Here is a 27,269-nt window from a genome sequence, read left to right on the forward strand (position 1 = left end):
TTTGAGACAACTACTTAGATCTAAACAACTAAACCTTTAAAAAAGTGTAGGGTATACATTGTAGTAGGATAAAAACAATATATTTACATTGTCGGAAATTTTTTTAAAATGCACTCGCTACACCACAGGAGAAAAGCTCGGCAATCCTCGCTTTTCGTCCAATTTCTAAAGCTGGTACAAACCAATTTTCATATTTTCCGACAATGTACATATATTGTATATATATCCCCAGGCAGAGATGGCCTGATTATGTTTCCTATGCTATTCAACTTTGTAATTAATTTGGCCTTCCAACTTTTTAGATTCGAGTGTAACTTACTATTCTTTAGGGACTTATCATTTTTTACCTGGGAAGGGAGGTCAAGTTTTTTTCTGTGAGTGGAAAAGGGGGGTTTAATTTTTTTTATAAATTCAAAGTGGGGGGATCAATTTTATCTCTAATGAAACATTTATGAACTTTTGAATCTTCAAGTATATCCTACATATCATGTGTGTCTACGGCGTGTTTTGCATGTTAAAATTTTGGCATGTTTAATAGAGGGGGGATCACATTTTTTTAAAATGTTTTAAGGAGGGGATAAAATAAAAATAGTGATATATTATGGGGGGACCAAGAAAATTTTATATGTTTGATTTCAAAATGATCAGCCCCCCTCCCAGGTAAAAAATGATAAGTCCCTTATGTACACAAACCGTGTGTTTGGTGTAATATAAGCATAATGTCTAGTGAATTCTTATACAATCATCATGTAGTACTATTTTTCTAAGTTAACAGATTTGATATGTTAATTTTTAAATCCCACAGTCTATTACTTTAATCCTTTTAAAAGAATGTTAAATTTATGTTTTTCGTTATTCGAACATTAGACACTAAGCCTTGTAAAATGTGTAAAATTGATTTTTTTTTCAGATAAAGTAGAAAGCGAATGTGGTATTTCAGATAAGTTGCACTTGAGTCAACACAGAATTGTGGGAGGACAAGAGGCACAACCAGGATCTATACCATGGATAGTAAGAACAAGTTATAAGCCATTTTTTAGATGTAAAGAGGATTTTACTAGCACCAAATATGAATAGCTAGGGTTTCTTAAAGATTATGAGTTTCAGCTGACCTAGTAAATCGAGCCAACATGAGCTATTGCAATCGTTGTTTCTCTTTAAATCAGATAAATTTAACATTTTCAAAGGTGGGTCCAAAGTTTTTAACATTTAATGTTTTCTCCTCTGAAATAAAAAGACAAAACTTTTAAGCTTTATATGAATTATTATTTGAAGATAGAGCTTTTTAGACTTTTTTATATTTCATGGTCATCTGGTTGACATGTATGAAAAAGGAATGTAAACATTTGTTATCATGTTTGAGTCTAAATTAAACCCTTTAAGATGTTTGCTTTGTTCTAAAAATCTCTTGCGTTGAAAGGATACTTTATTGTTATTCGTGCTAATATGTAGTTGAACAAGTTATTGTTTGATACACATATGGCTTTTGTTGGTGGAAAATATCATGCCTTTGACACGTGTTTAAAAAGATGCATAAGACATGTCAGAAATATAGGCTTCCTGGAGTTTCTAATTTTGTTGTTTGAAAAACATAATAAAACGTTTCTGTTGTCATTCGTTAAAATGGAAATTTAAGTATGTGAATGAAAGGATATACGAATAAACATTCCAATCATAGTTTCCTTTCATTTTGTGCTACAAATTTATCAACAATGTATGATGTGAGATGGATGAACATTGACCCAGTCATCTTGAACGTTACCGTTTCGTCTCACTGATTTCCACTAAAGCTGTACAAAAATCACGGTACATTTGACCCCACTTTTCATTTAAAAAAGAAACGAGACAAAAGTGAACGTTAATCATAAAATACGTTAGAAATTATCTTACTTTTCTGTGTGTTTAAAGGGATTTGAAAAGCGGAACTAACTAAAAACTTGACTTCAGGGTGTTTTGTTACAAACATTCGATAAAGGTTTGACAAAGTTATAGATATATTATATCATGCATATCAGAAGTTCATTACTAGGGTAACATTTAGCCACACACAGCTTGTAAGTTGTAAGTGTGAATAGCAAAACTAAGTTTATCTATCATTAAAAATTATAGAACAATGAAAAAATATGTATTCTAAATATCTTCTGTGCGAGTTTTATATAAAGGTTTGAAAAAGTTATTGATGTTTAAAAAGCTTTAACCCCATTCTGTATCTTAATGTTAACTGCAACCAACTAAGTCCATTTATCAGTAAAATACGGGAAAATTAAGATAGAAGTTGTTGTTTTAGATACTGTCTCTTTAATCATGGAGTACATTCTGTCCAAGTTTTGCAAAATTCTATGAAGTTTTGACATGGCTGTTAATGTCTTTAAAAACTTATCTTCCCCCTGAAATGACTTCGACGACGACATAATGTGTAGGATTGCTATCATTATATCTAGCCTTCTAGCTGATTCGACTTTCATTACAGACGAGACAAAAAACATACGACATGGATAAAAATTGCTTTTCTGCAGTTTTAATACAAAATATAGCAATATAAAGATGGTGGTCAAAGAAAGACAAAATATCATATTTTTCGACGTTTTATTTTATTATAAATACAAAATGGCCATTAATTCTCTATACTGGAGATTTTCTTAAACCAGACATTGTTATGACGTAACGCACAACATTATAGCTTTTTTACTATTGAAATAAACCATCGATATTGATAACATACAACCTGGTTTGATATTAGAGCAGATAGCCTTTAGCTAATTCATTGCCGTTATAATCTTACGTATCAAAAGTCGCTACAAAGCTTCCATTCCAATATGGTAAAATCTTGTTGCTCGTTCAGAATATACATGTAGTTATGTATGTAGGCAAGGCTATATGTGGTTGACTAACCGTTTGTGTTAATGTTCCTGTAGCTTGCAGTGTCAATGTCGGTCATTTAATGACAGTTGTTTTGTTAGAATTTTTTATACGAAGTTACAATACGACATTATGGACAATGCCCAAAAGTAAGTGTAGAGAGATAAACATACCAAGTATGACTATTTGTGACGTCAAACATTAAATTATATTCTTCTGTTTGGAGATTTCCACATTCAACAGTGCATTTGCAAATAAACTCGAAGACAATTTATGGCTGTAATTCGATAACAACATGTATATTCGTAAATGTATCTAAATTGTTTCAGTTTTAGCATCATAGATGTATTTTAATGTCGTTAGGTGATGCTGACCGAACTTGGAGATCACGTATGTGGGGGAAGTATTATTGGAGACCGATTGATATTAACTGCTGCACACTGTTTTGAAGAGTAAGTAAGTACCTTTTGACCCTATTTGTGGTAAAAGTTGCAATTCATTGATTTGTACTGAAGAAGCAAAAAAACGTCAGAGCAAAAATAATAAAGAGACATTAAAAAAATTAAAAACCAATTGTTCAGAGAACAATTGAATGTCTTTCCACTGCATTTTAAAAATTTATTGAAAAGAAGCTAGTTCGTGTTTACTCAAAGTTAAAATTGGCATCTTATCATCAGTTTCTTTATACTGAGGCAATAAATAAGTGGTTTCTATATACTTCTGAGTGAAATAAGGGAGATAATTAGCTACTTCCGGCGAAGTAAATGTCACTTCCGGTCTCATATAATAGTTTCTTTCACACTGATTCCAAAAATATATAGTTTCTATATACTTTTGCTTGTAAACCAGGAGATAATTGGCCACTTCCGGTTAATCGAAAGTCATTTCTAGTCTTCAGTGATAAGTTAATGTATTAAAATTACAAAATATATGGATTCCGAGTACTTTTCCATAAAGAAAGTGCAAAAATGGCTACTTCCGGTTTTCTCAAGGTCACTTCCGGTTGTCATTTTTCAAGCTCATATGTCATCCAACCTTTTGTAAAAGGTCATATGGTTTTATAATGAACCAAGTTGAATTAATAATCAATTAACCTTATAATTGGACATTTCAGGGGCACTTACTCCTATAAGATGCCATTAGATTGTTTCAGACCAAATGTAACATATCTTCATTACAATAAAGCAAACACTTTGCACATGTTGTTTTATATATATCTTTTAAAGTGTTTGAGAAAATGCAAAAACAAGGAAAAGTCAAAATTGAGAACTTGACCTTGACCTTTGACCTTGACCTCATTTTCTAAGTAAGGACCTAGGGACCTCAAATAAAAAGATTCCAGGGTTATACGGTTAACGGTTTATGAGTTAAAAAAACATACCGACAAATTTATTTGGTAAAGGTAGATAACTCCTTTAAAATTTCATCGAATCGCTTCGATCCAAATTAGCCAAAAATTCCTGAGGATGTAACGAACAATTTAGAAAAAAACTTTTGTCGATATCTTTTTTTGTTACGAAGGAGATGCACACACTTGATAAACAGTGAATAGGGAGATAACTCTTACAAAGAAAATTGTTCGGCTTAGAATGGGTGAAAATAAAAAGTGCAAAACTGTATGATACTATATAAGAAATATCTTAGCGACGTATTGCGAAATAAAAAATTTACGCGATAACAAAATTTGGCGGAAGAAAAAAATAATAATCAGAACAAATACAATAGGTCTTTCCACAGAAAAGTGGAAAGACCTAATTAGTTTTCATTTTATCAAAATGCTTGTATTATATAAGAGACGTGTAACTTCTAATTCTTAGCGATTTCATTATTAGCGAACAAGAAATAAAAAGTCTGATCTGTCAGCAAGCTTGAAAGGTTTGATATTCGGTAAAAGTCATAATTCATAAATCAGAACGTTGGATTTTTCGTTTGGATTGTTTTATATTTTGCTCATTGTTGAAGGCCATATACACGATAACTTCTGATTGTTTTAATGGCTTCATTTGGATCCTGTAGGATAGTTATCTCATTGACAATCACAGTACCACATCTCCTTATTTTCTATGGACTGATTACAAAAACAAATCAAAGCTTTTGAAAGTCAGAAAGTCGTGCGTTCATTCCAAACTTGACCAATCCTTAGACTTGAAAATTGGTATTGGCAAAGACCTTTGGCATAGAGTAATATGTCTACATGTGGACTGTTCGTTTGGCACCTAAACATTCCAGCTCAGTGAATCAATCTAGTACCTTGACATCTTGTTATCCTGATATGCATGTAATACTTGCCACTGGACGTCAAACATAAATCGATTATCATCAATATCTTATAGCAATTTGTGAAGTAAAGCCTCTGTCATTTCTCTTTCAGTAGGGCTAGTTTATCCGTAGGAAGATGGAAAGTTATTGCTGGGAAACATAATGTTGACAAAACCGACCCACATCAGAGAGAGTTTTCTGTACAAAAAATTATCATGCATTCGGCTTACGATTCACACACTGTTGCGAATGACTTGGCTATACTAGTTTTGCAGGACAGAATAATTTACGACGAGTTTATTAAGCCTGCCTGCCTACCAGATGGTCAAAACTATAACGTAGGACAACACTGTATAACTGCAGGATGGGGAGATACCCAAGGTAAAACTTTGTGTTAAACATCATTTTATTCCAAGCAAAATAAGAATTTTAATATATCAAGAATAATACCTGGTGACACATATCTAAAATCAACATTCCTTCTTTTTTTTAGTTTTTCTAGTTTTAATTAATACTGTGTAAATGTCATTACTACTTATAACTACATCTTTTTTTATATTTGCATTCATTGCTCTTAGTTCAAATTTAAGAAAACATCCTGTATGATTCGTTAATGACTTTTTTATTATGGTATTAACATTAAGATTTACGGTTAAAAAATTCTAAAATGATATATTTGTTTTCACTATTGAAATAAGATACATCAGTGAGTACTATTGATCAAACTTAAAAGGAACATATTTTCTAAAGCATAATTTTACATAAAAACCTTTGGGTTAGTGCTTATTATGTCGGATTTCGAAAATGAAATAACGCTTTATAAACTTTGTATGTTCGAAACGCTTTCTAGATTTACCTTCGGAAACACTTAAATCCAAATATTTGAAAGCTTAGTTTCTTAATAATTTCCAAATTTACCAACGGAAAATTGTATGTTGTAATTCATGTCGGTGGCGAAGCACTGACTATTGGACTGATAATACACTCGGGGGACAAACAGAACGCCACCAGCGATATCCACCCAGTGTAGATATTATATAAATAACACATAGCTGAGAGGGTGATAGAGCAAATTGTTAACCCGAGAAAACATTGTCAACCGAGGCGAAGCTTTGCTTTTTTGACGGGTAACGAACCATCTGCTCTATCACCCTCTCAACTATGTGTTATTAATATAGTATACTGAATGTTCTTTCATTATTGTCTTTTTAAAAAATGTAAATTGAAAGTAATTGCATGACTATGACGTCATGTACTTATCAACATTACAGTTATTAGAAAAACAAAAAAAGTGATGCTAGATGTATTTATTTGTGTTGACAGTCTTTATATGAAATTCTAATATGACGTTCTTATTACGCTTTGTAAACAAAGCCGTGTTCTAATTAGCACAAAATATGTGTTTGACAGATGCGCACAACTTATTGTTTACATTCTTGTTAATTTCATTTTTTATCCTAATAGAATATATATAGTTTAGCTGCTTACATAAGATTTTATTATATATTGTTATTAAACATCATATTTTTACCCTGAAATTAGTTTTTAAACTATCAAATATGAAAATGTAATGTACATAATTCATGGGGAGGAAACGGGAATAGCAAAACAATCCTGGGGTATTTTTGTACGCTTCGACCTATAAAAATACCGTATTTGTCTTACTAGAATCGAAATAATTCCTTCATGTCATGCTAACGCTCAGTGTAAAATATCGACAAATATAATGCCTACCCATGTTAAAATGAGCATAGAGCATAACATGAAGGAATTATTTCTTAAAAGGTCTGAGGCCGAAACGTAGAACTTGAGCATTGTCAGATTATTGATATGATTCAATTCAATGTCCTTTAAACAGCGATTTTTTATTTGTCTGCACGAGAGGGTGACATTCAAAAAATTGTCTCCCGGTGAGACATGGGATAGAGTAAATTGTCTCCCTCGTATCAACCAATACAAATCTAGCATATAAACGTGAATTGTAATAATATAATATATGACCTCATGTGATTGAAACCAATAAAAACAAGATATACGGGCGAAATAATGATAATTGAACGACTTGTACTACATGTATTGGTGAATCATGAATTTTATTATCTGACTATAAAAAAAAATCTCTTTTTCTCATTGGCTAAAAACTAAGGGAATCTTCCTTGATAAACCATTATATTCACCGCGGAAAAATCATGAGAGGTTAATATAAGATTTGGAACAGCAAACGTATACCTAAATATAGTTGTTTCAAAACAACGTCAAATACGTAGGTTTACGACGTCTTGCAAACTCTCATTTTTCTTTTTGTTTTCAGTGTAATTTTTTTTAATACATTTTCTTGTACATTTCAACTAATAAAAGTGAGCAACTGCAAAATCAGGTTATAATTTAGTATAAAAGCAAAGAACAGTTACATATCTTGAGGAAGTACTGGAAAATCGGAGGAGGACAATAAAGAGTCATATAATAAAACAATTATTGACTTTTAATATCGGTTGATACAATGACTTTGAAAATCATATGGTGTACAGAAAGGTAATGAACGATATGATACGACTACGATTCGATACATTCGTCATTTATAGGTGTACTGATCTTCGTTTCTTAAAAAATGGTTCTGATAGTTTTCGCGACATCAAGTGTTTTATTGTGCTTTCGTCTATTTGCTGTAATATGGTCTATTATGTACATTCAAAACTTTTCAACAGCTACAGGGAACTTTGATGTTCTGAATCAAGTAGAATTAGCGATCATCTCTGACAGTTTATGTGTTAGACGAGACTGGTATGGAAGTGATTTCATCCCGCGAACTACATTCTGTGCAGGCTATTCTCAAGGTGGAAAAGATAGTTGTGGGGTATGTTACAAACCAGTTTTAACAGATGCAGCTCAAGTATTTTATTAAACAAATTATGCAAACATCCACTTCAGAATATCCTATTATTTGATTTAGGCAAATTTACTAAAGTGATGATTTAAGCTTTCATATTGGGAACTTTCCATTTTTATGTAGCAACTTTCATGCAGCTCCTATATATGTAGTCATACAATATTCCAGAGCTCATGTTTTTTATTCTATTTTCTTTTATAGAATGTTTAGTGAAACAAGGGTTCATAGTGGTGAAGTTGAAGTCCTACATTCGAAAGTTTTACGGGCGCCATCATGACTTGGTTGACCGTTATCTGTGTCACAGATGACCACGGATATGTTCCATTTGTCGTAACCTCAATCCCGTTCTCTTTTCCTGGATTGTTACATTACCGAATTAGACTTATCCCCGAATATGTACTTGAAAATTCCCACGAGCAACACAACAGTGCCACATATGGAGCAGCAGTGTCTGCTTACCCTTCCAGAGCACATGAGATCACCCCCGGATTTTGTTGGGGTTCGTGTTCTCAGTTTTTAGGTTTCCATGTTGTGTTTTGTAGACTGTTGTTTGTCTATTCGTCTTGTTTTACATTTGTTTGAAATGGTCTTGTTGATTTTTCTTCGATTTATGCTTTTTTGTTGTCCCTTTTGGTGTATTCCTGTTTTACAGAATATTCCATGCTGATATACTATCTGGCAGTGCGGTTTTTTTTACTACAGCTTCAGACCTGTCTAGAATTTATAGAAAGACTAAATGTTGGTGCTCTTATTGTGCATACTAGTATTTCGTTTCACCTATTTAAATCATAATGTTTGACATATTTGTAGGGAGACAGTGGAGGACCTTTCACATGCAAAGTTGGAAGGAAATGGATTCAAATGGGTAAAGTTATAAACAAATATATTCAAGCACATTTATATCAAAGTAGATAGTAGAATTATAAGCGATATAATTCTTAACGTATGCCAAATGTAGTTGATATCCTCCCATTTAAGAAAATGAAAAAAGACGTGCGTGTCACTGATGCAGTGTAAAAATAGATTGCTCAAAATCCAATATTTTGTAAGAATTTTACAAGGAAAACACCAGTTTGTGAAAAAAGTAAACTTTACCATATTATTAAAAAAAAAAAAAGGCAATGGAAATAGGGGGCAGTAATTTTGTCTTCTGTTACACAACGATAGTTTATTTACAGCTCAATTAATCTTACGAGTTAATTCCCAGTACAAATTCATTCTTAATTGAAAATCCCCTGCTTTCATATTCAGAATAAAACCATAAGGAAAAACAATAAAGATGATGTTTTTACATAAATGGAACTTTTGGCAAATAAATTGCGTTTTCTAATGAAATTCAAATTCCATAGAACCAGTTTATGATGGCGATATGACTTTTACAATTATAGACTCTAAATCATATTTGCATTTCGTTCATTGTTTTTTTACATAAATCAGGCCGTTAGTTTTCTCGTTTGAATTGTTTTACATTTGTCATTTCGAGTCATTTTATAGCTGACTATGCGGTATGAGTTTTGCTTATTGTTGAACGCCGTACGGTGACCTATAGTTGTTAATTTCTGTGTCATTTGGTCTCTGGTGGAGAGTTGTCTCGTTGGCAATTATACCACATTTTCTTATTTTACATTTAAAATTAATAACGTATTGTAAAATACATACCAACAAAAAAAAGAATTCATAAGTCACTAGTTGAACCTTGTATTAGTGAAATGTTTAGCGTTTGGTATAATTCTTTTTGATTGGTTAGCGTTGAATTATATGAGGTTCTATTATTTAAATTTCATTTGTTAATATTTCTATCTCAACACGAATATAAAATAACGTTTTCCTCTTTGAAACCATGAGCCTTCAAATATTTTACGGACACAGATATTGACCGAGTTTTAGTAAACACACAGAGCAAATTCTCACACCTCAATGAAAATTCTAGCACTTGTTCGAGTGGAATGCTTTACTACATGTCGATCACGCTACAGGTAGAATGGTAGTATTAACTTTCCGGGAACTTAATTCGTTGTACCCTACTCAGGTCACCTATATCTGAACATTGTGATTGGACAAACAATACAGCATCTCCTGAACATATTTTTCTAAGCTGACGTATGAATCAAGTGTAAAAAACATGAAATAATTTGACTTATAGGTGAAAATGAGTTTTTGAGAATATTTTTAAATTTAGTATTCATGATAAATGGCCACAAAGCACTAGTGGTCTTATGTTTATGAAGATAGCAAAAAAAGAAGACGGTCATCATACATATTCAAATTTATTTCTGAATATTATAACGAAAGCACTTCAGCTAAATGTATGTGTAAGTTCTGGGTGAGTGTTAGAAAGTGATGAAAATCCAAAAAATCCGAACATTATCCCTATAGACCAGGAAAGGTGGATCACCTACAACTTTGAATTAAATAAAGACTGTTGCGGTGTATTACAATGCATTAAGTGTCATAAGCGTCAGCCATAAGCTAAGTTTTATAATTTATAATTTAATATTTTTACAATTATTTGTATATTATAGGTGTTACGAGCTGGGGAATTCTATGTGGTGCACCTAAATGGCCAGGAATATATACAGACCTTACGCTATATATAAACTGGATTCGTGACCAAGCGCAAGTTGTCGGTCTCCGATTAGATTCTTGATAATTTTGGGAAGACTAGTTTTTATGAGCAACAAGTAACTGAAATTTATTCCAATTTTCATAAAAAAGATGTTTTTTTTAACCTGGTATTTGATTACTAGTATTCAATGGGCACTACTTTTGTTTTTGGTTTGTTTTTTTTTTTTTTCGTTATTTATTTTGACACAGACTGTAACCAAAAGGTAAATTTAAAAGTAAGTTAAGTTATGCACGAAAGAAAAACGGGAGTCGTGAACATTTATTAGTCTATTTGATGATACCAACAAGATTTCAAGCAATTTTCATTTTTTCATTCAATCACCCGGATATACCTTCGTTACACGGGTTATATTAGTTGGTTTGCTAAATGCTCAACAAATTATTAACATCTGTTACATGAGCGAGTTTTAGATATATCGTAAAGTAACTTATACATTCTGATTTTGATGCGCATTTGAATTAGTGAATTTTCCTTACTTACGAATCCAATCCCAATATCAAAAATAAATCCACAGAGTGACACCTCTACCCTTGAAACAAGTATTCATCCGGGCTACTCGTTACTTTAAGGACAGCTTAGTTCAGCTTGGTTTCATAACAATTTGTTTTACACATCTTGTTTTATGAAAGGGCAAATTTTACTTAAAAAGTTAACAAACAAAAAAATGGCAAAAACAAAAACTCACTGATGCTAACATTAGTTTTTGAATGAAAACATCCCCGGTCCTCAATAACCATTGAGCATTTCTAAATATGCTTATAACAATAAAACCACTAAGGTAAGGCTTTGAATGGTTCGATTGAAGACATTTCGAAAAATGTCGGTCGTTTTGTGAACCTTGATAAAAATCTTAGTTGATAAGATCTTAAATCCTGCTCGATTTTAAGCATTCATAACTAATCACGGAATATGACGTTTCGTCGCATTTGGATATGAAAGAAAGCTAGAATACGGATGGCGGTTCAAATGTTATTGATCTAAATCTAAGAAGCGTATCTAAATCTATAAGCATATCAATTCTTAGGTGTAATGGGAGAAGGTGCGTCCACGTCTTCTGCTGTGCGCGCATCACCCCTCATATGATTCAAAGGTAATATCCAGTTCCACTTCAAGGGAGATAACTTCAAGGGAGATAACAAGATCTGCAATGATATCAAAAGGATGATAGAAGAAATATTTATAGTTTACCTCTGATAACACAAGTCATGAAAAAAATGCATAACGTGACTTGAATATGATTTGCCTGAGGTAAATTGCTAAAAACATATAACGAAAACAATCAAATCTAAGCTCGTCGTTTGCAATGTTAGAATACGTTTACTTAATTATAATGCTTTTTCATTCCTTCAACGATTAGGTTTTGAAGTCATATCCTTGGTATTCGTTATAGAAATCTAGTTATTCAATATTGACCTGAAGATGTGATTTTTCTCTCTGATGCGTGTTTCCTTGCACATATACGTGTATGATGTTCATAATTCTTTTATCTTTATCTAGTGGTTCAAGAATATTCCAATGTAAACATAAAACCGTTAGTTTTCTCATTTTACTTTTACTTTTTCAGACTGATCTTTCAATCTCTATTATTAGTAGTCTAGTTAGCTGTAATACCATATCTCCTTATTTATATATAGAAGTTTAAGATTATCACCAAACAACTTATATATATATAAGTATTGGAATACTAGTATTAAATGTCTTCTTCGTACTTTTCTTAAGGTTGTGTTTTATAGACTTTGAAATGAAGAAATGTATATGCTTCTTAAGAAACTCACAAACACTCTTTGTTGTGTGCGAAAGGTTTTGCTTTGTGGCATTTTGTTTCAAAAATTGTTCTATAAACACGCGTGTTGAGTATTAGAATTGGTTTGATACGTTTGCTCCCAATACGGTCTCTTGTTTTAAATACTACAATCTTATAAAAAGTAAAATAACAAAAATACCGAACTCAAAGGAAAATTGAAAACGAAAAGTCCTTTATCAAATGGCAAAATCAAAAGCTCAAACACATCAAACGAATGGAAAACAACTGCCATAATCCTGGAGTCGGTTTCACAAAAAAACTTACGACTAAGATTGATCGTAAGTATACTGAATTGTTAATGACTTACGATCAATCTTAGTCGAAAGTTTTTTTGTGAAACCGACTCCTGGCTTGGTACAGGCATTTCCTTTGTAGAAAATGGTATAACAATTTTAAGAACCAAAATAATTCTTCTTTTGCTACTTCGCCAAGTATAGTTTCTATGTCCTTTCAATACCACAACTGATAATGCTTCTTTCAGAAGATCTTTCACTTGATATACATAAGCGTCCGGTTACGTAATTGTCTTCAGGAGGTTTTTTTTAGTGGGGGGAAGGTAGTTTTCTCAGATCTACTAAAAGTTTTACCATCGTATCAATTGCCTTTTGTTTTGAGTGTTATTTTCGTGTATAGTGTGTGTACGAGTGATGTGGTAAAAACTCAAGTATAGGTTGAAGTTGAAACGGATATTCAATAACCAAAACACACAATAACAAATATTCTAGAAAATCGTTGGCATGATTTTATTTTGTACATTTAATAACAAACAATTATTCAACAATATTCAACAGTAAGACTATATTTTAACAACAAATTTAGATGCCTTTTTAAAAACTGTAATTTTTAACTATATACTCATTTAAGGCAGTATGTAGCTTAACTTTTTCATGAAGTGTGATGTGTGACAATCATAACTGCGGCCGCTAAAAAATAAGACAAGTTGTAATCCAGATGGAAGTCTTCAAACGAGGAACAGATGAACATATATTATGTATATTGCTTGATGAAATAGCCAGACAAAAAGATGATAGGAAAATGATTTTTTCAACTAAAATAAAGAATGCTAGGATTTTAATGTATATAGATTTATTGTAAGTAATAAATAAACCAATTCTTTTAGCTTAAAATGTTCTATTCATTTCAAGTAATATTCTTTTAGTATAGCAAACCTTTTTTGCTGATACAAAAGTATTTTTTTTCAAACATGACAGTAGTATATTGTATACGGCGTCAAAATAAAACTTTAAATTTATCAAATAATGTCCATAAATGTTCAAATTGATATCGTTCGGGAGGGAAGTCAGAGTAGTCTCATTAAATAAGTATTAGTGCTCTTCCGAATAGTACAATGTAGTTTTGAAAAATAACTAGAAAGGTGAATACTTTCAAACAGACAAGTGTTTATCTATGCTTTTTGTAATCACTCTCAGAAGTTAGCTTAAAGAGAAATGAGGAATACTTTTAGGTATGCCTCAACAACAAAAAAACACAACACAACTGTCTTTCTGATAAGCAAAAAGAAGAACAAAAAGCAATGTTCCATTCCTTGATAAAATAGAAATAACAAAATTCATGTGTTTTATAGACTTTGAACTTTTACACTGTTACATTAATCGGAAGCTAATTTCAGTTGAATAATAGTTTTTTCAGCATTAATATTTGACCTGATTGTTTTACACTTAAACTTTAATTACAACAATTATATCCTGAGTGATTGACACCGATTAATACTATAGATAAAACTTCGTTTCATAGATTTATATATTTATATATATATATATACATTGTGACCTATAAAAATAAATATATATATCACAAATACAGACATCTTAAGATAACAATATCACATAATGACATTTGACAGTACACTTAAAGTGAAGTAGATTTATGTGAACCTTCAATTGGAAGTTCCTCTTATCGTGTGGTACTTTCTATCAAAGTAGGTAAGGGTTAAAAGCTTAACAAGTGTAGTTGAATCTATTCTTAGACAAAATGTAGTTTGCATACTATTAAAAAATTGTAATAAAATGAATACGTTATAATACATGTTTTAAAGCTACAGTTAGTCCAATTTTCCCCAATTTTGAAATTGTGCAAATTTTTTATGGAAATATATACCATTATTTCATGCAGTTGATGTTTGATATTATTAGACATCTCATAGTCGACTCATATTTTTTTAAACAATTGTGATACTGCCCTTGTGCTTAGATTTTAACTACAATGTTTGCATCACAAAAGTTTAAGGTTCTCATTTTTTTAAAAAGTATCAAAACTTCGAGATCATGTTTCATGCTTTCATTTAAATTTGTTAACCTTAAAAGACGATTTTCCTCATTAAACTTCGCTACTTAATAATGAAATAGCAAAGGCTTTAGTAATATTGTATAAAACCGATTCATTGTTTTTACTTTAATGAAGAAAATCGATTATAAATGTATGTACTTAACAAATAAATCCATACGATGATACCGATGATGATGCTAGTAACCTTAATTCGTCAATCCTGTTACCAGTCACTGCATAATTCATTCTTAATTATTTGAACAAAAAATATTAACCTCAAAACAATGAAAATAAATGTATTGATCTTTTTATTAGGATGACGCTCATTTTAAAATTTCTTTGGAATGTAAATCATATTTATCTACTCTTTCAAATTTGTGCATCTCCGTTTTTTATAATTGTTAATTGCATAAATTTTGAAACAGCTTTGCTATAAACTTCAACAATCAAGACTTCCATAAGTAGAATTTCCATAATTTTTAAATGTTTTCGTATCATCAATTTGCCCGCTTAATTTTTGTAACAAAAATAGCACTCAACAAAAAGTAAAATGCAGTCACCGCAAATAAAATTATATAACCTAAACCTATTGTACAATCAACGCTTTCAAAATAGTCCAAAATAATTCCTCCAGTAGGGGTTGCTATGGCATTTGGCAATACTAAGGCTTGATGCCATACTGCTATGTCTTTTGCTTTGTCTTTTTCGTCCGGTAAAACGTCCATTACTAGTGCAAAGTCAATCGACTGGAAAGTTCCTAAACCCATTCCTACAAAATGACATTGTGTAAATCTAACATTGTTATAACTCTACAATAATGTAACTATTGATGTGAAAATGTTATTTTTTATGACTTTTAACGTTAACGATCTAAGATCCAACAAACAGGGGTTTGCCTCATTATTGTTGTCGACTGCAACGTCGTAGAATGCCAGACTTAGGGACGCTTATCCAACAGCGATGTCTATGGCGTTAACTATTTGTATAAAGCGTTAAATTTTCAAAAGGCGAGATACCTGAATGCTTCATACATTTTGTTCAGATGCCTTATCATTTGAAGTACGAATCGTACTTTGTAAACAATGACTCTAATTCAAATAAAAAATTCTCTGAAACTGACATTAACAAGATGCATGATTTCTTGGTTGACAACGTATTTGTTACGTTTGGAGGACATGTTTTTCAACAAACTATCAGCATTCCCATAGTAACCAACTGTGTTCCGTTATTCGTGTGAGGCTGACTTCGTACAAATGCTTCTCCTGAAGAACAAATAGGAAGCTTGCATTATCCTTTATCTTCATGCTCCGTTATATAGATGATGTCCTCTCACTAAATAATTCAGTCTGGTGACTTAAACCTCCAACTGAAGGTGCACGTATACAAACACCATGAAGTCTGTTCATTTTGAATTACAGCTAGTAATTGACAACAAGGGTAGGCTGAGAACAAAACTTTAGGACAACAGGGATGATTTCAGCTTCCCGATTATGAACTTTCCATTTCTATGTAGCAACATTACAGCAGCGCCTGCATATAAAGTATACATCTCCCAGTTCATACGATATTACAGAGCTTGCATTTCCTTAAATGATTTTCTTGATAGACGGTTGCTGCTTACAAGGAAGCTATTAGACCAAAAGTTCCAAGTGGTGAAGTTGAAATTATGCCTTTCAAAATTTTAGGGACTCCATCACGAGATGGTTGAATGTAAAGGAATATCTGTTTCACAGAAGACGGCGAATATATTCCTATTGTTGTAACCCAATCACGTCCTCTTTTACTCTAATGTGACCTTCTGAATTTGACTTATCACCTGGTTTGCAATTACATGAGCAACGTGACGGGTTCCTCATATGGAGCGTTTGTAATTTATAAACTCTAAAACTTTTCCCGCATTTAAAAAAATATTAACTTACCAAAGAAAAATGCTATCACAAATGCCATCCAAAATGCGTTTTCACCATTGACAAATGTCAGAGCAGTGCAGCTTATACTCATCATTACAGCTGAAATATATATATGTATTAGTACTAAAATAATTACAAAAATAATGTTATAGCCAAAACAGACCAGTGACCTTGTCAATCAATCATTCCCTTCTTCCGTTTTTATCAACTAAACTCACTATCATAATATGATATTCCATATCAGGAATCACAAAATATGCTGAACAATACGGCGGAAATACATACAAAAAGTAATAAAACAAAAATACCGAACCCCAAGAAAAATACAAAACGGAAAATCCCTTATCAAATGGCAAAATCAAAAGCTCTAACACATCAAACGAATGGAAAACAACTGTCATTTTCCTGACTTGGTACAGGCATTTCCTTATGTTGAAAACGGTGGAAAAGAAATAATAATGTCCTACACGTGGTTCAGATAGCCTGACTTGTTACAGACACACAATGTAGTGTGGTTACATTAATATTTTCGTGCTCACGAATCTTCCCCTTTGCCAATCTAGACCATATGTTATAAACTAAAACAGACGGTAAAAAAAACCGCATAGTGCAGCTACCGACATGATGACCACTAACTTGAACTAAGAAATAAAAGGAGCACATCCTTTAGAAAACAGGATCAAAATGTGTCTCTACTACAGGAAGCTAGCTAATGTATGTAGAGCTGTTGGATGATAGCTACTCAAGAATACAAAAAAGTCAGAAACAACACTACTATCAGGTTTCCACATAAACTTTATTGAAATCTACAGTATTTGTGAGATACCGGTAAGTCTGACTAGCGGTAGAAAGAACCATTGTAACTGAATCAGTGAGTATGTGACGCTTGTAGCCTTTTGCTGTTGAAAGATGTATATAAGACAATTTTGGACCTATAATTTTAGCGTTTTAATTATTTGAACGACATTACAATAAAAGTATAGTGTACTAAATATCAAGTTCGACAAAAACTGCATTTTTACATCTTTAACAATCGGTACAAAGTATATTGAAATCAATTATTTTGTTTTCTCTTTTTTGCTGGCAAGTAGGTGATAACGTGTGAATGGTGGACATAGAAAATATTCTTACCTGCTATTATCACAATTATTTTTCGTTTGCCAATTCTGTCTGAAACAACTCCCATAATAACTGAACTGTAAATGTAATCAATACAAATTATGTGGATGAACTTACTTATTGTTTTATATTTGTCATTTCTGGGCCTTTCATAGCTTGCTATGTGGTATTGGTTTTGGTCATTGTTGAAGGCCGTACGGTGACACATAGTTGCTACACAATTTTGTCTCTGGTGCAGAGTAGTCTCATAAGTAATCATACTAAATATTCCTACTTCTATATTTACCAAATATTTTCAAAAATGAAGAATCATATGTTTCCTACATATGGTCTCAATCTCAAAGAATAATAGACACGGAAGGTTAAACAATGAAAACAACATGTTATTAATTTCATGCGTCCGAAGCGCTTTTCTGGATTTACCTTTATCTGGAAAGCTCAAAGCCGAATACTTGAAAGCCCTTGAAAGCCGAGAATGTATATCAACCGAAACAGTTGAAGAGCTATATAACAAACAAGTACTTTAAAAAATAGCCAAATCCATCCAAGTTCAACTTTGCCTGAGGGAGTTGAAACCTTACTTTCTTTATAATTTTTAAATTTATAAACGTACAATTTTAGAATGGTTTGTTATTAATCATATTATTAAAATGTTATATAGAAAGATAGGAAGCATCCAAACTAACAATGCACACATTTGAAAGTATTCATAGGACATATAAATGATTATTGTTATCTCTCTTTGACTGATGAATTATTGGAAACACTGATTTTTGAATAGTTTAATGGCTCTAAAACTGCATACAAAATTTCCCTAAAAAAGGCTAGATTATTTTCCGTATTTATGACGGTGTCGTTGCTTACCGCTAACGAGAACTGTTATCTCCATTTCCACGTTATTTACAAAAAACTCTCCTCAATCGAATAGTAATATGAAGTGAATATACTGTATCATATCAGTTAACTATTTATTATCTATTACTACGTTACTTACCCAACTGATGCTGAAAACAACAAAGGCAGTAAAATGAATGCCACTGTTCTTGCAGCATTCCAACAAAAAGGCAACTGTATCATATCAGACACCCAATACTCCAGGAATCTATAGAAAATATAAATCCAAAGTTATGCAACCATACTTCGTAATGTTACCTTTTATTTCGAAGGAAATGAAACCTTTCCCCAGAATCAAATTGTCCTTTAAAGAAAATATTATAAGTTTTCATTGAATGCACTCCACAGAGAACAATACCTAGTGTACTCATTCAAGGGGATAGTTCACTTTGAAAAAAAATTTAAATAGCCAGTCAAAGATCAGCTGATTCTGGGGGAAGGTTTTATATTTCCTTCGCAATAAGTATCATTAAAGATGTATTATCTAAATGTATACAACTGCAGATCTTGTTTTCCATACATATTGATTATAAAATTTAATCAACTTAGTTGGTGGTCACGGATTCATCTTATTTAGGAGACAAAGAAAAATAAACCAACCTTCTACTCACTCCAGATAAATATAATCCATCAGAGCATTGATGAGTTAATTTTGATCAAAATATCTAAAATGTACCTCTGAGAATTGCATTACAACCTGTTAACACTTTAAGGACATATTGAATACACGTTGTCTTTGTAATTGTATCTTCCCAAAAAATTCTTTTCATTTTTGTTCTTGCTGTAGTTTGGATATAAAAATAAGAAGATGTGGTATGATTGCCAATGAGACAACTCTCCACAAGAGACCAAATAACACAGATATTAACAACTATATGTCACCGTACGGCCTTCAACAATGAGCAAAGCCCAAGTCTGACCAAAAAGCAATTTAAATCATTTGATTATTTGTTTGTTGTTTAATTGTGTATGTTTCTGTCTCAAACATAATTTCATTTTTATATTAATATTTTCAACCCTGTTTTTATCGTTGCTATATGATCTAACATAACTGAAATTACCAAAAATACTTCAGAAGCTCAGAACACCTTTTTAAAGAAGATAGAATATTCCCGTTGATTCCACACAAGGAAAATCATACATTTTGCATGTTATGGAATATAACATTACTCCATCAAAAATAGCAATTTTGGATTAAAATTCAATATTTACCCTGTAACCGTGGAAACACCTTGCTGCATTAGAAATCTTGTAATAAAAACCCATCTAAAATCATGTTCTGAAATTAGAAAATAAAGATTAGAGTGAACATGCGATTGATTCTTTCTTGATTTAATTGACTTTGACTATTTAGTAGTCCACTGCAGTAATATCATTTATCTTATACATAGGTGAGGTCTAATTGATATAAAGTTCAAGATAGAACCATTCATTAAACTGCTTGTCATGTGCATTAAGGTAATACAGATTGCTGTTGAAAAGCAACGACAAAAAGACAAACAACAAGAACTAAAACACTACACAGAGAACAAGAAATTGAACAACAAGAAATACTACAAAAACATAGGTGGCCTCTTTGACAATCTCAGACACATGTAGATGATTAACATGGTTTTTGTTGATCTGTCAAATATTCTGTATTTGATAATCCGAATGATAAGTGCATCAATTTTCCTAACATATTTGTGTCGAGCGTATATGGTGTATTGATTTAAGAAAAATGTGCCATGCTCACTAATATAGATCACATATGTTTATTCTATCGGATTTTTATGCAAGGGTAAACACAAAATTGTTTTTGGGGGGTAAATACTAATTGTTTTGGGGTAAACACAAAATTCATTTTTTTGGTAAACACAAAACTGATTTTTGGGGGGTAAACACAAAATTGAATTTTTTATGCAAAGGTTTACACAAAATTTTATTTTTATACATGATGACATTGCTATATCAAAACGATGCAAACAATAAAATTGAGAATGGAAATGGGGAATATTTCAAAGAGACAACAACCCGACCAATGAGCAGATAAATGCACAAGGCCACCAATGGGTCTTCGAAGCAGCGAGAAAATCTGGCCCCTAAATAAAAATTGTAATAGTTCAGTGAAAATGGACGTCATTCTAAACTCCAAAACATATAAATGAACTAAAATTAAAAAAACATACAAGACTAGCAAAAGCCAGAGGCTCCTGACTTGGGACAGGCGCAAAAATGCGGGGGGGGGGGGGGGGGGGGGGGTTAAACATGTTTTGTGAGATCTCAACCCTCCCCTATACCTCTAGCCAATGTAGAAAAAGAAACACACATCAATACGCACAGTAAAACCCAGTTTAAAAGAAGTCCGAGTCCGATGTCAGAATAGGTAATAAAAGAAACTAAGTAAAATGACAATGATACATAAATTAACAAAGGACTACTAGCAGTTACTCAATTAAACTGATTGAAAGATTATGTCTTCATCATATGAAAATCAAGTACAATCCCTCCCGTTAGGGGTTTAGTATCATACCATCATAAAATATATAAGAACATAACCCGTATCATGCCAACAACTGGTTTTATAATAAATGTGTTTATTTCCGATGCAAAGACCCTATGAGTGAATCAATATTAATACCAAAATATGCAATCCTTAATGTCCCGACAACAGTATCGTAACTATATCCCTTCTGAATAAGTCTGTTTAAAGGTTTGGTTAGTTTTTGAGGTGAATGACGACATGTTTGTGCATTGTATAGAATATTACCATAAAATATTGGATGTGAAATACCTGAACGTATAAGATGTATGCATGTTGATTTATATTTACGAATGTAACTATATGTGATTTTAATTGATTCACAAAACACTTATAAAGTGTCTTAAATTCTTTTAATATACTGATGTTGTGTTGGTGATAAAGTAAATGTTGATTTATATTTACGAATGATGTCCTTGTACCGATGATAAAATTTATTAATGTTTTGACTAGTTTGTGATATCGAAAACCCTGGTGTAATAATTTTTCAGTAATACAAAGATTTCTTTCGTTAAAATCAAATACGCTGTTACATACACGAGTGAATCGACCAAGTTGGGATATATAAACACCATAAGATGGTGACAAAGGAACGTCACCATCTAAAAATGGATAATTAAAAAAAGGAAATGAAAAATCATCTCTTTTATCATAAATTTTGGTTATCAAGCTTCCCGTTAAAGATATAGATATCAAGATCCAGGAATGGGCAGTGTTCATTGTTAGTATTAGCTTTATTCAAAGTCAGTTCGGCAGGATAAATCTCTTTAGTGTACATACTAAAGTTGTCATTATTGAGAGCCAATATATCAAGCTTAATTATAATAGCTCGGATGAGCAGGTACAGGGGTACTATGAAGAAAATTAGCATTGCATTTTAGTATCATGGAAGACAATTCACTCACCTTTAAGAGGCTGCCAAAATCCACAAAATATTGCAAAACAACCTAAAATAAACCAATGTCTGTTAGAGGTAGCAAGATAGTCTGAATGTAGTCATCATAAGTTTAGATTGACAAGTGTATGTTGTATAACAAAAATTACTATCACAAAAAACTACTTTTTAGGTTTGGCAATTTCTTGAATATCTAGTGTATCCTGTTTTGTAAGAGTCATTGTGTATCCCCTTGAATTGCAAAAAAAGATATCGATCATACATACGAATGAGGATCTAAAAATGAGGCGTTTTGTCAGATTTTGCAGTTTTGAATTTTACTCAAATGCCAGAAACTTAATATCCTATATTTATCACTGATAACCGACAGACCCTACTTCCATGGACAGAATTGTCTTAGGATCAACTGAAGGATATTATTTGATATATTTTATAATACTTTGTAACATTAAATTTCAAAGGGCAAAAACAGGGGCCCAATTGTACCCTCTCCTTTATACTCAAAATGCACATCTGACTGCAATCAATATCGAGAATGGATCATTTTTAGACATTGTACGTCTTGTATTCTTTGAGAAGCTCAACTTTTTAAACGAAACACATACCAACTGGTTCATTCACTACTTTTCCCGGATTTTCTGTTGTAGTAAAAACAGTAACACATACACTTATTATAACTACTGATATGGCTGTGGCATAAGCTCCTATAACACCAATTTCCTGTGCAAATAAATTAACGCAATTTTATTTCAAATAAATATCTTCATCATATTCCTTTGTCGTATCGTAGTTACACTAATTCTAATATAATTCAGGGATAAATGAAATATAATATAGAGATGAGTGTTATACTGATCCGAAATCAAATACGTTTATTATTGTAACAGATTTGTTAACTATATAATATGAATTAATAGGTATACGTACTGTAAAACAAGTCCCAACGGCTGCTCCACTAACGTTACCTAACAGAATCATACAACCCATTACACCAGAATTAAAACCTGAAAATATAAAGACATATTTTCATGTTGATTATTTCGTCCAAATTTTTTTCCCATTTCACTGACTGTAACTCTTTTTTAATCAAATACAATTGTTTTTCTACATCCAATCAAATTGACCAAATTGTAAAACATTTCGATGTCAACAGTTTATTTGAATTTATATAAACCATCTTCTGCATGTAGAAATGTAGGCGTATGAAGACAGTTGTATTTACTGCAATAATGATTGCGGTTCAAAGCAGTCTATTAATTAAGACACTACCCTTTCTATAAGTCAATATTATGTAATATTATTATCATGTAACTAGTTTTACATATTTTCTAAATATCTACCTATTTTAACTAACAATGGAACTCTGTATTGAAAAGTATTCCGAAAATTAAACTTTGTAAAAGAATTGTGAAACCGAAATTGTGTGAACGAGAGGTACACTCAATCATAAAGAAATTAAGGTTTCACCTCCCTCATGCAAAGTTGACCTTAGATGGATTTGAATGATTTTTTGATTTTTTTTTGTCATATAGCTCTACAACTGTTTCGGTTCTTATACATTCTCGGCTTTCAAATATTCGGCTCTGAGCGTTCCTGATGAAGGTAAATCCAGAAAAGCGCTTCGGACGCACGGAATTATTTAACGTGTTGTTTTTATTTTTGTCATTTCCAATTCTCATGAGTAAAGTTTTATCCTGTCCAGTACTACAGACAAAAATTCACATAACATTTCATTACATATAAGATAATAACCATCACTGGAAGTTAACCAACCAAATTTTCACCCCTCTTTTTCCTGTGTACCAGCTTTAGTAATTATGTAAACCTAAGTTTCCAAAATAGTCTATAGAAACACCAAATAAAAAAAGAATGGTGCTTTGAGACACCCAGCTATAAGATTATGACTCAGAATTTTTTTTACTGCAATGAAATGTAGGATTAAATTCCTACAACTGTCAAATTCAAGGGAATATTTTTTTCTACCCTTTTTCGTATGCAACCGGATGGGACGTACTATGATTTGGAGGTATTACACCCCAAACCGATAATTAATGTTGCTGTATTTTCAAGCACTACATGTAATAACACTGCTGCGGAGCTCTTACGATTATATTGGTGTCTCGGATTGATACGGATGTGATATTGAAAATGTCATATGATATTCTCAATTTAATTGCTTCTTTTCCTGTCATATAATTATTATTGGTATTTTATTGTTATTTTGATATCTTTTTGTTATCTACTACAATATATGTATCTTAATGTTGTTGTTTTTTTTTTGTATTTACAACAATTGTAATGTTGGTATTTTATTTTTATTCTAATATCTTTTTGATATTTACTATTAAGTAAAATCACAAAAATACTGAACTCCGAGAAAAATTCAAAACGGAAAGTTCCTAATCAAATGGCAAAATCAAATGATAAAACACATCAAACGAATGGACAACAACTGTCATATTCCTGACTTGGTACAGGCATTTTCAAATGTAGAAAATGGTGGATTGAACCTGCTTTTATAGCGCTAAACCTCTAACTTGTATGACAGTCGCATCAAATTCCATTATATTTACAACGATGCGTGAACAAAACAGACATAATAGGTAACATTGTCAAAATATGGGTACAGCAATCATCACTGTGTCACAATCTCAAAACAAACAAACATTTAAAAAAGAAGCACAAAAAGCATCTATCAAATATAACAACCATATGCATTGCTTACTTATATATGTATTATAAATCAACTCATAAAGGATTGAAATATTTAAAGTCCTGTGACTGCATTCTACTCTTAGTGTAGAGTCGTGTTTGACACCAATCAATATAACTGTTGGTTTCTTGTTATTTTTGTGTTTACAACAATATATATGTTGGTATTTTATTGTTATTCTGGTATCTTGTTATCATTTTGACATTTACAACTATATAACAATTGCTCCTAAATAGTCAATTGGTATTTAATAGTCATTTGGGTTTAACTACACTATAATTGTTGGTATTTTATTGGTATTTTTTTGTATCTTAATGTCATTTTGTTATATACAACAGTATACTAATTGGTATTTTGTCGTCATTTTGGTGTTTACTACAGTATGATTATAGTATAATCTTAATGCTATTTTTTCCATCTAATGTACACTATAATATTTGGTACATAACATATGTTGCAATATAAGTTTGTATTATTCATTGTCATTTTGCTTACCTCAGTATTATATTTCAATTGATAAATTACAGGAACAATCATAATTGGTTTTTTTTTTTAACTACAATGCATTATCATATTGCTAACTATACAAATTGATAACTGGTAATTTAAATCAGAAAACAAATTGTAACAGTACCATTTTTTAATGACTGCAATTAATATTCGATAGCTAAAATATCATATTGTTGATGAATTGTGTATTTGATATCTACAATAAAATTTAGATATTCAAATTTATATTGCAATTGGTAGTTATTTTAATTTTTTGAAACTACATTTGCTTTTTGCAACTACAAAGTAGTTGAACTGTTAATATAGATTTTGATAGCTAAATTATTATTTCTTCAGAGAATTGTTTATTGGATACCAAAGTAAAGTTTTGGTTTTCAAATTGGTATTTTAATTGGAAAGTATTCATTTTTTTTAAACTGCAAAGGCTGTTTTGCAACTATAATGTAGTTGAAGCATATCTTCGTTTCACAACTAGTTTTACATTTTGGTAACTTGTGAAAACTACTCTGACTCCGTTTTGATGATTTTGAATTACTAGTGAAAGAGGTTTATAAATTATAAAAAGATGAATGTAAAAAAAAGCAAAAGAAGTTCAGTTGAACAACAACAAATAAAATAGTAACTAAACCATTGCAGCTGCAACATATATACGAACCTCTCTGGGATGAATTTGATTTGTCAGCTATCAGAGCATTGTAAGGAACGTTGATTGTTGCAAACATGGCTGTCACCAGTAAGTAGAAAATTATGTATAATGCTGAAAAACAAAACAAACATTATAATTTAAAAAGAACATAAGTCCATTTCAGTGCAATCTGATTAATTACATAGATCTGAAAAAGTTCTGTTGTACTCTCCATCTTAAAGACCTTTTGGGGTCCTCTGGATTTGTCATAATGATACAGATCTTTCAAAATTTAAAGACTGAAATTTCATTGGCTGATGTAATAATTAATAGAACAGAAGGTAGAACGGAGTATTGTAAGGAAAGTATGGACGCAGGATCTGATTTCAGTGTGAAATGTTTTTTTTTTTTTCGTGTATTTTTTTCTATAAATCACAAGGTCTCATTCTTTATCGCGTTCTGTGGGATATTCCAGTTTAAAAAATTGTAAATGGCAAGAATGAACTAGACTAGATGTACTTTATATGTACACTCTTGGGAGTGTGGATGGACATCAAAGAATACAGGGAAGAAAGTGGTTCCTTCTATTCTGAATGTCGCATAGCCGGATATCATGTCATTCAAACTGTTTCGACCACGAATTGTCTGCTTACATATATTGCAAAGTAAGCAATTGAATCAGATTGGAGTCATATCAATATTATGGATAGTAAAACAGACAAATGGAATAAAGTAACTGTGGTATCAATTAAACTTTTACCTGATTATTTACAGAGAAAATATGAGACATATATTTCATATCTGAAAACTTTTTTTCATGGGTTGGATTTAAAAAGTTATGTTGATGTTCTATTAGTATGTAAATAGCAATAGGGTAACATATATCTAATGGAGTTTTTTTAGCAAATGGACAGAAAAAAAAGAACATTCAAAAGTATAAAACAAACCCATGTTGACCATTTACAATATCAATAAGTTTTAGTAAATTTATACCTAGATCACCAGGAGGTTCTGGATCTAAATCGACAGCGTTTCCCGACCCTGATACCAACAGAGAACTTGGATTTCCATTGTGTATACGGTGAGTATGTAGATGTGTTGTGCCATTGTAGTATGGTTTACATCTGTGTTCAACTAAATCCCTGTAACACTGGAATATATATAGGAAGAAACTCAATAATAAGGACATTCCATTAGGTGGAAGTTTATAATTCACTTTTTTTAGAGAAACAGGGAAAATAATTTTGCTTGTTTTTGCGAGATGAATGCATTAAAAGATATAACCTCATTGTGAATATAGTGTACTGTAATTGTACTTTTGGCAAATTATTGGTAATTTTGTGACATTTCGTATTTTGATG

General features: G+C 31.6%; 2 protein-coding genes across 3 annotated transcripts in view; one reads left to right on the forward strand and one right to left on the reverse strand.

Moving 5' to 3' along the window:
• The first annotated feature begins 918 nt into the window (after positions 1-918).
• On the forward strand, positions 919-10,731 carry LOC127708948 (transmembrane protease serine 3-like). The gene is made up of 6 exons (XM_052214152.1): positions 919-1,011; positions 3,223-3,311; positions 5,231-5,499; positions 7,824-7,972; positions 8,816-8,870; positions 10,528-10,731. Exons 2-6 carry the CDS (start codon positions 3,226-3,228, stop codon positions 10,650-10,652), a joined length of 684 nt encoding a protein of 227 aa, XP_052070112.1. The 5' UTR covers positions 919-1,011; positions 3,223-3,225; the 3' UTR covers positions 10,653-10,731.
• Positions 10,732-13,163: 2,432 nt separating this feature from the next.
• The window catches only part of LOC127707474 (uncharacterized), a 31,225-nt gene continuing 17,119 nt past the window's right edge, over positions 13,164-27,269 (reverse strand). For both annotated transcript variants that reach the window (XM_052212006.1, XM_052212007.1), the window contains 10 exons: positions 26,902-27,058; positions 25,939-26,040; positions 22,988-23,064; positions 22,666-22,780; positions 22,071-22,112; positions 19,857-19,923; positions 18,745-18,852; positions 17,763-17,827; positions 16,641-16,730; positions 13,164-15,490 (listed from right to left, as the gene is read on the reverse strand). In XM_052212006.1, the coding sequence (XP_052067966.1) occupies positions 15,219-15,490; positions 16,641-16,730; positions 17,763-17,827; positions 18,745-18,852; positions 19,857-19,923; positions 22,071-22,112; positions 22,666-22,780; positions 22,988-23,064; positions 25,939-26,040; positions 26,902-27,058 (1,095 nt within the window). In that variant the 3' untranslated portion in view covers positions 13,164-15,218. The remainder of the gene's footprint in view (positions 15,491-16,640; positions 16,731-17,762; positions 17,828-18,744; positions 18,853-19,856; positions 19,924-22,070; positions 22,113-22,665; positions 22,781-22,987; positions 23,065-25,938; positions 26,041-26,901; positions 27,059-27,269) is intronic.

This window comes from Mytilus californianus, unplaced genomic scaffold (assembly GCF_021869535.1).
Source record: "Mytilus californianus isolate M0D057914Y unplaced genomic scaffold, xbMytCali1.0.p SCAF_7, whole genome shotgun sequence".
Taxonomy (NCBI): Eukaryota; Metazoa; Mollusca; class Bivalvia; order Mytilida; family Mytilidae; genus Mytilus; species Mytilus californianus.

Excerpts from the sequence above, each read along its gene's own strand:
- LOC127708948 (XM_052214152.1), top strand. The coding sequence starts at position 3,226 with ATGCTGACCGAACTTGGAGATCACGTATGTGGGGGAAGTATTATTGGA. Across the intron at positions 3,312-5,230 it reads GCTGCACACTGTTTTGAAGA|TAGGGCTAGTTTATCCGTAG; the intron begins GTAAGTAAGTAC and ends TTTCTCTTTCAG. Across the intron at positions 5,500-7,823 it reads AGGATGGGGAGATACCCAAG|CTACAGGGAACTTTGATGTT; the intron begins GTAAAACTTTGT and ends ACTTTTCAACAG.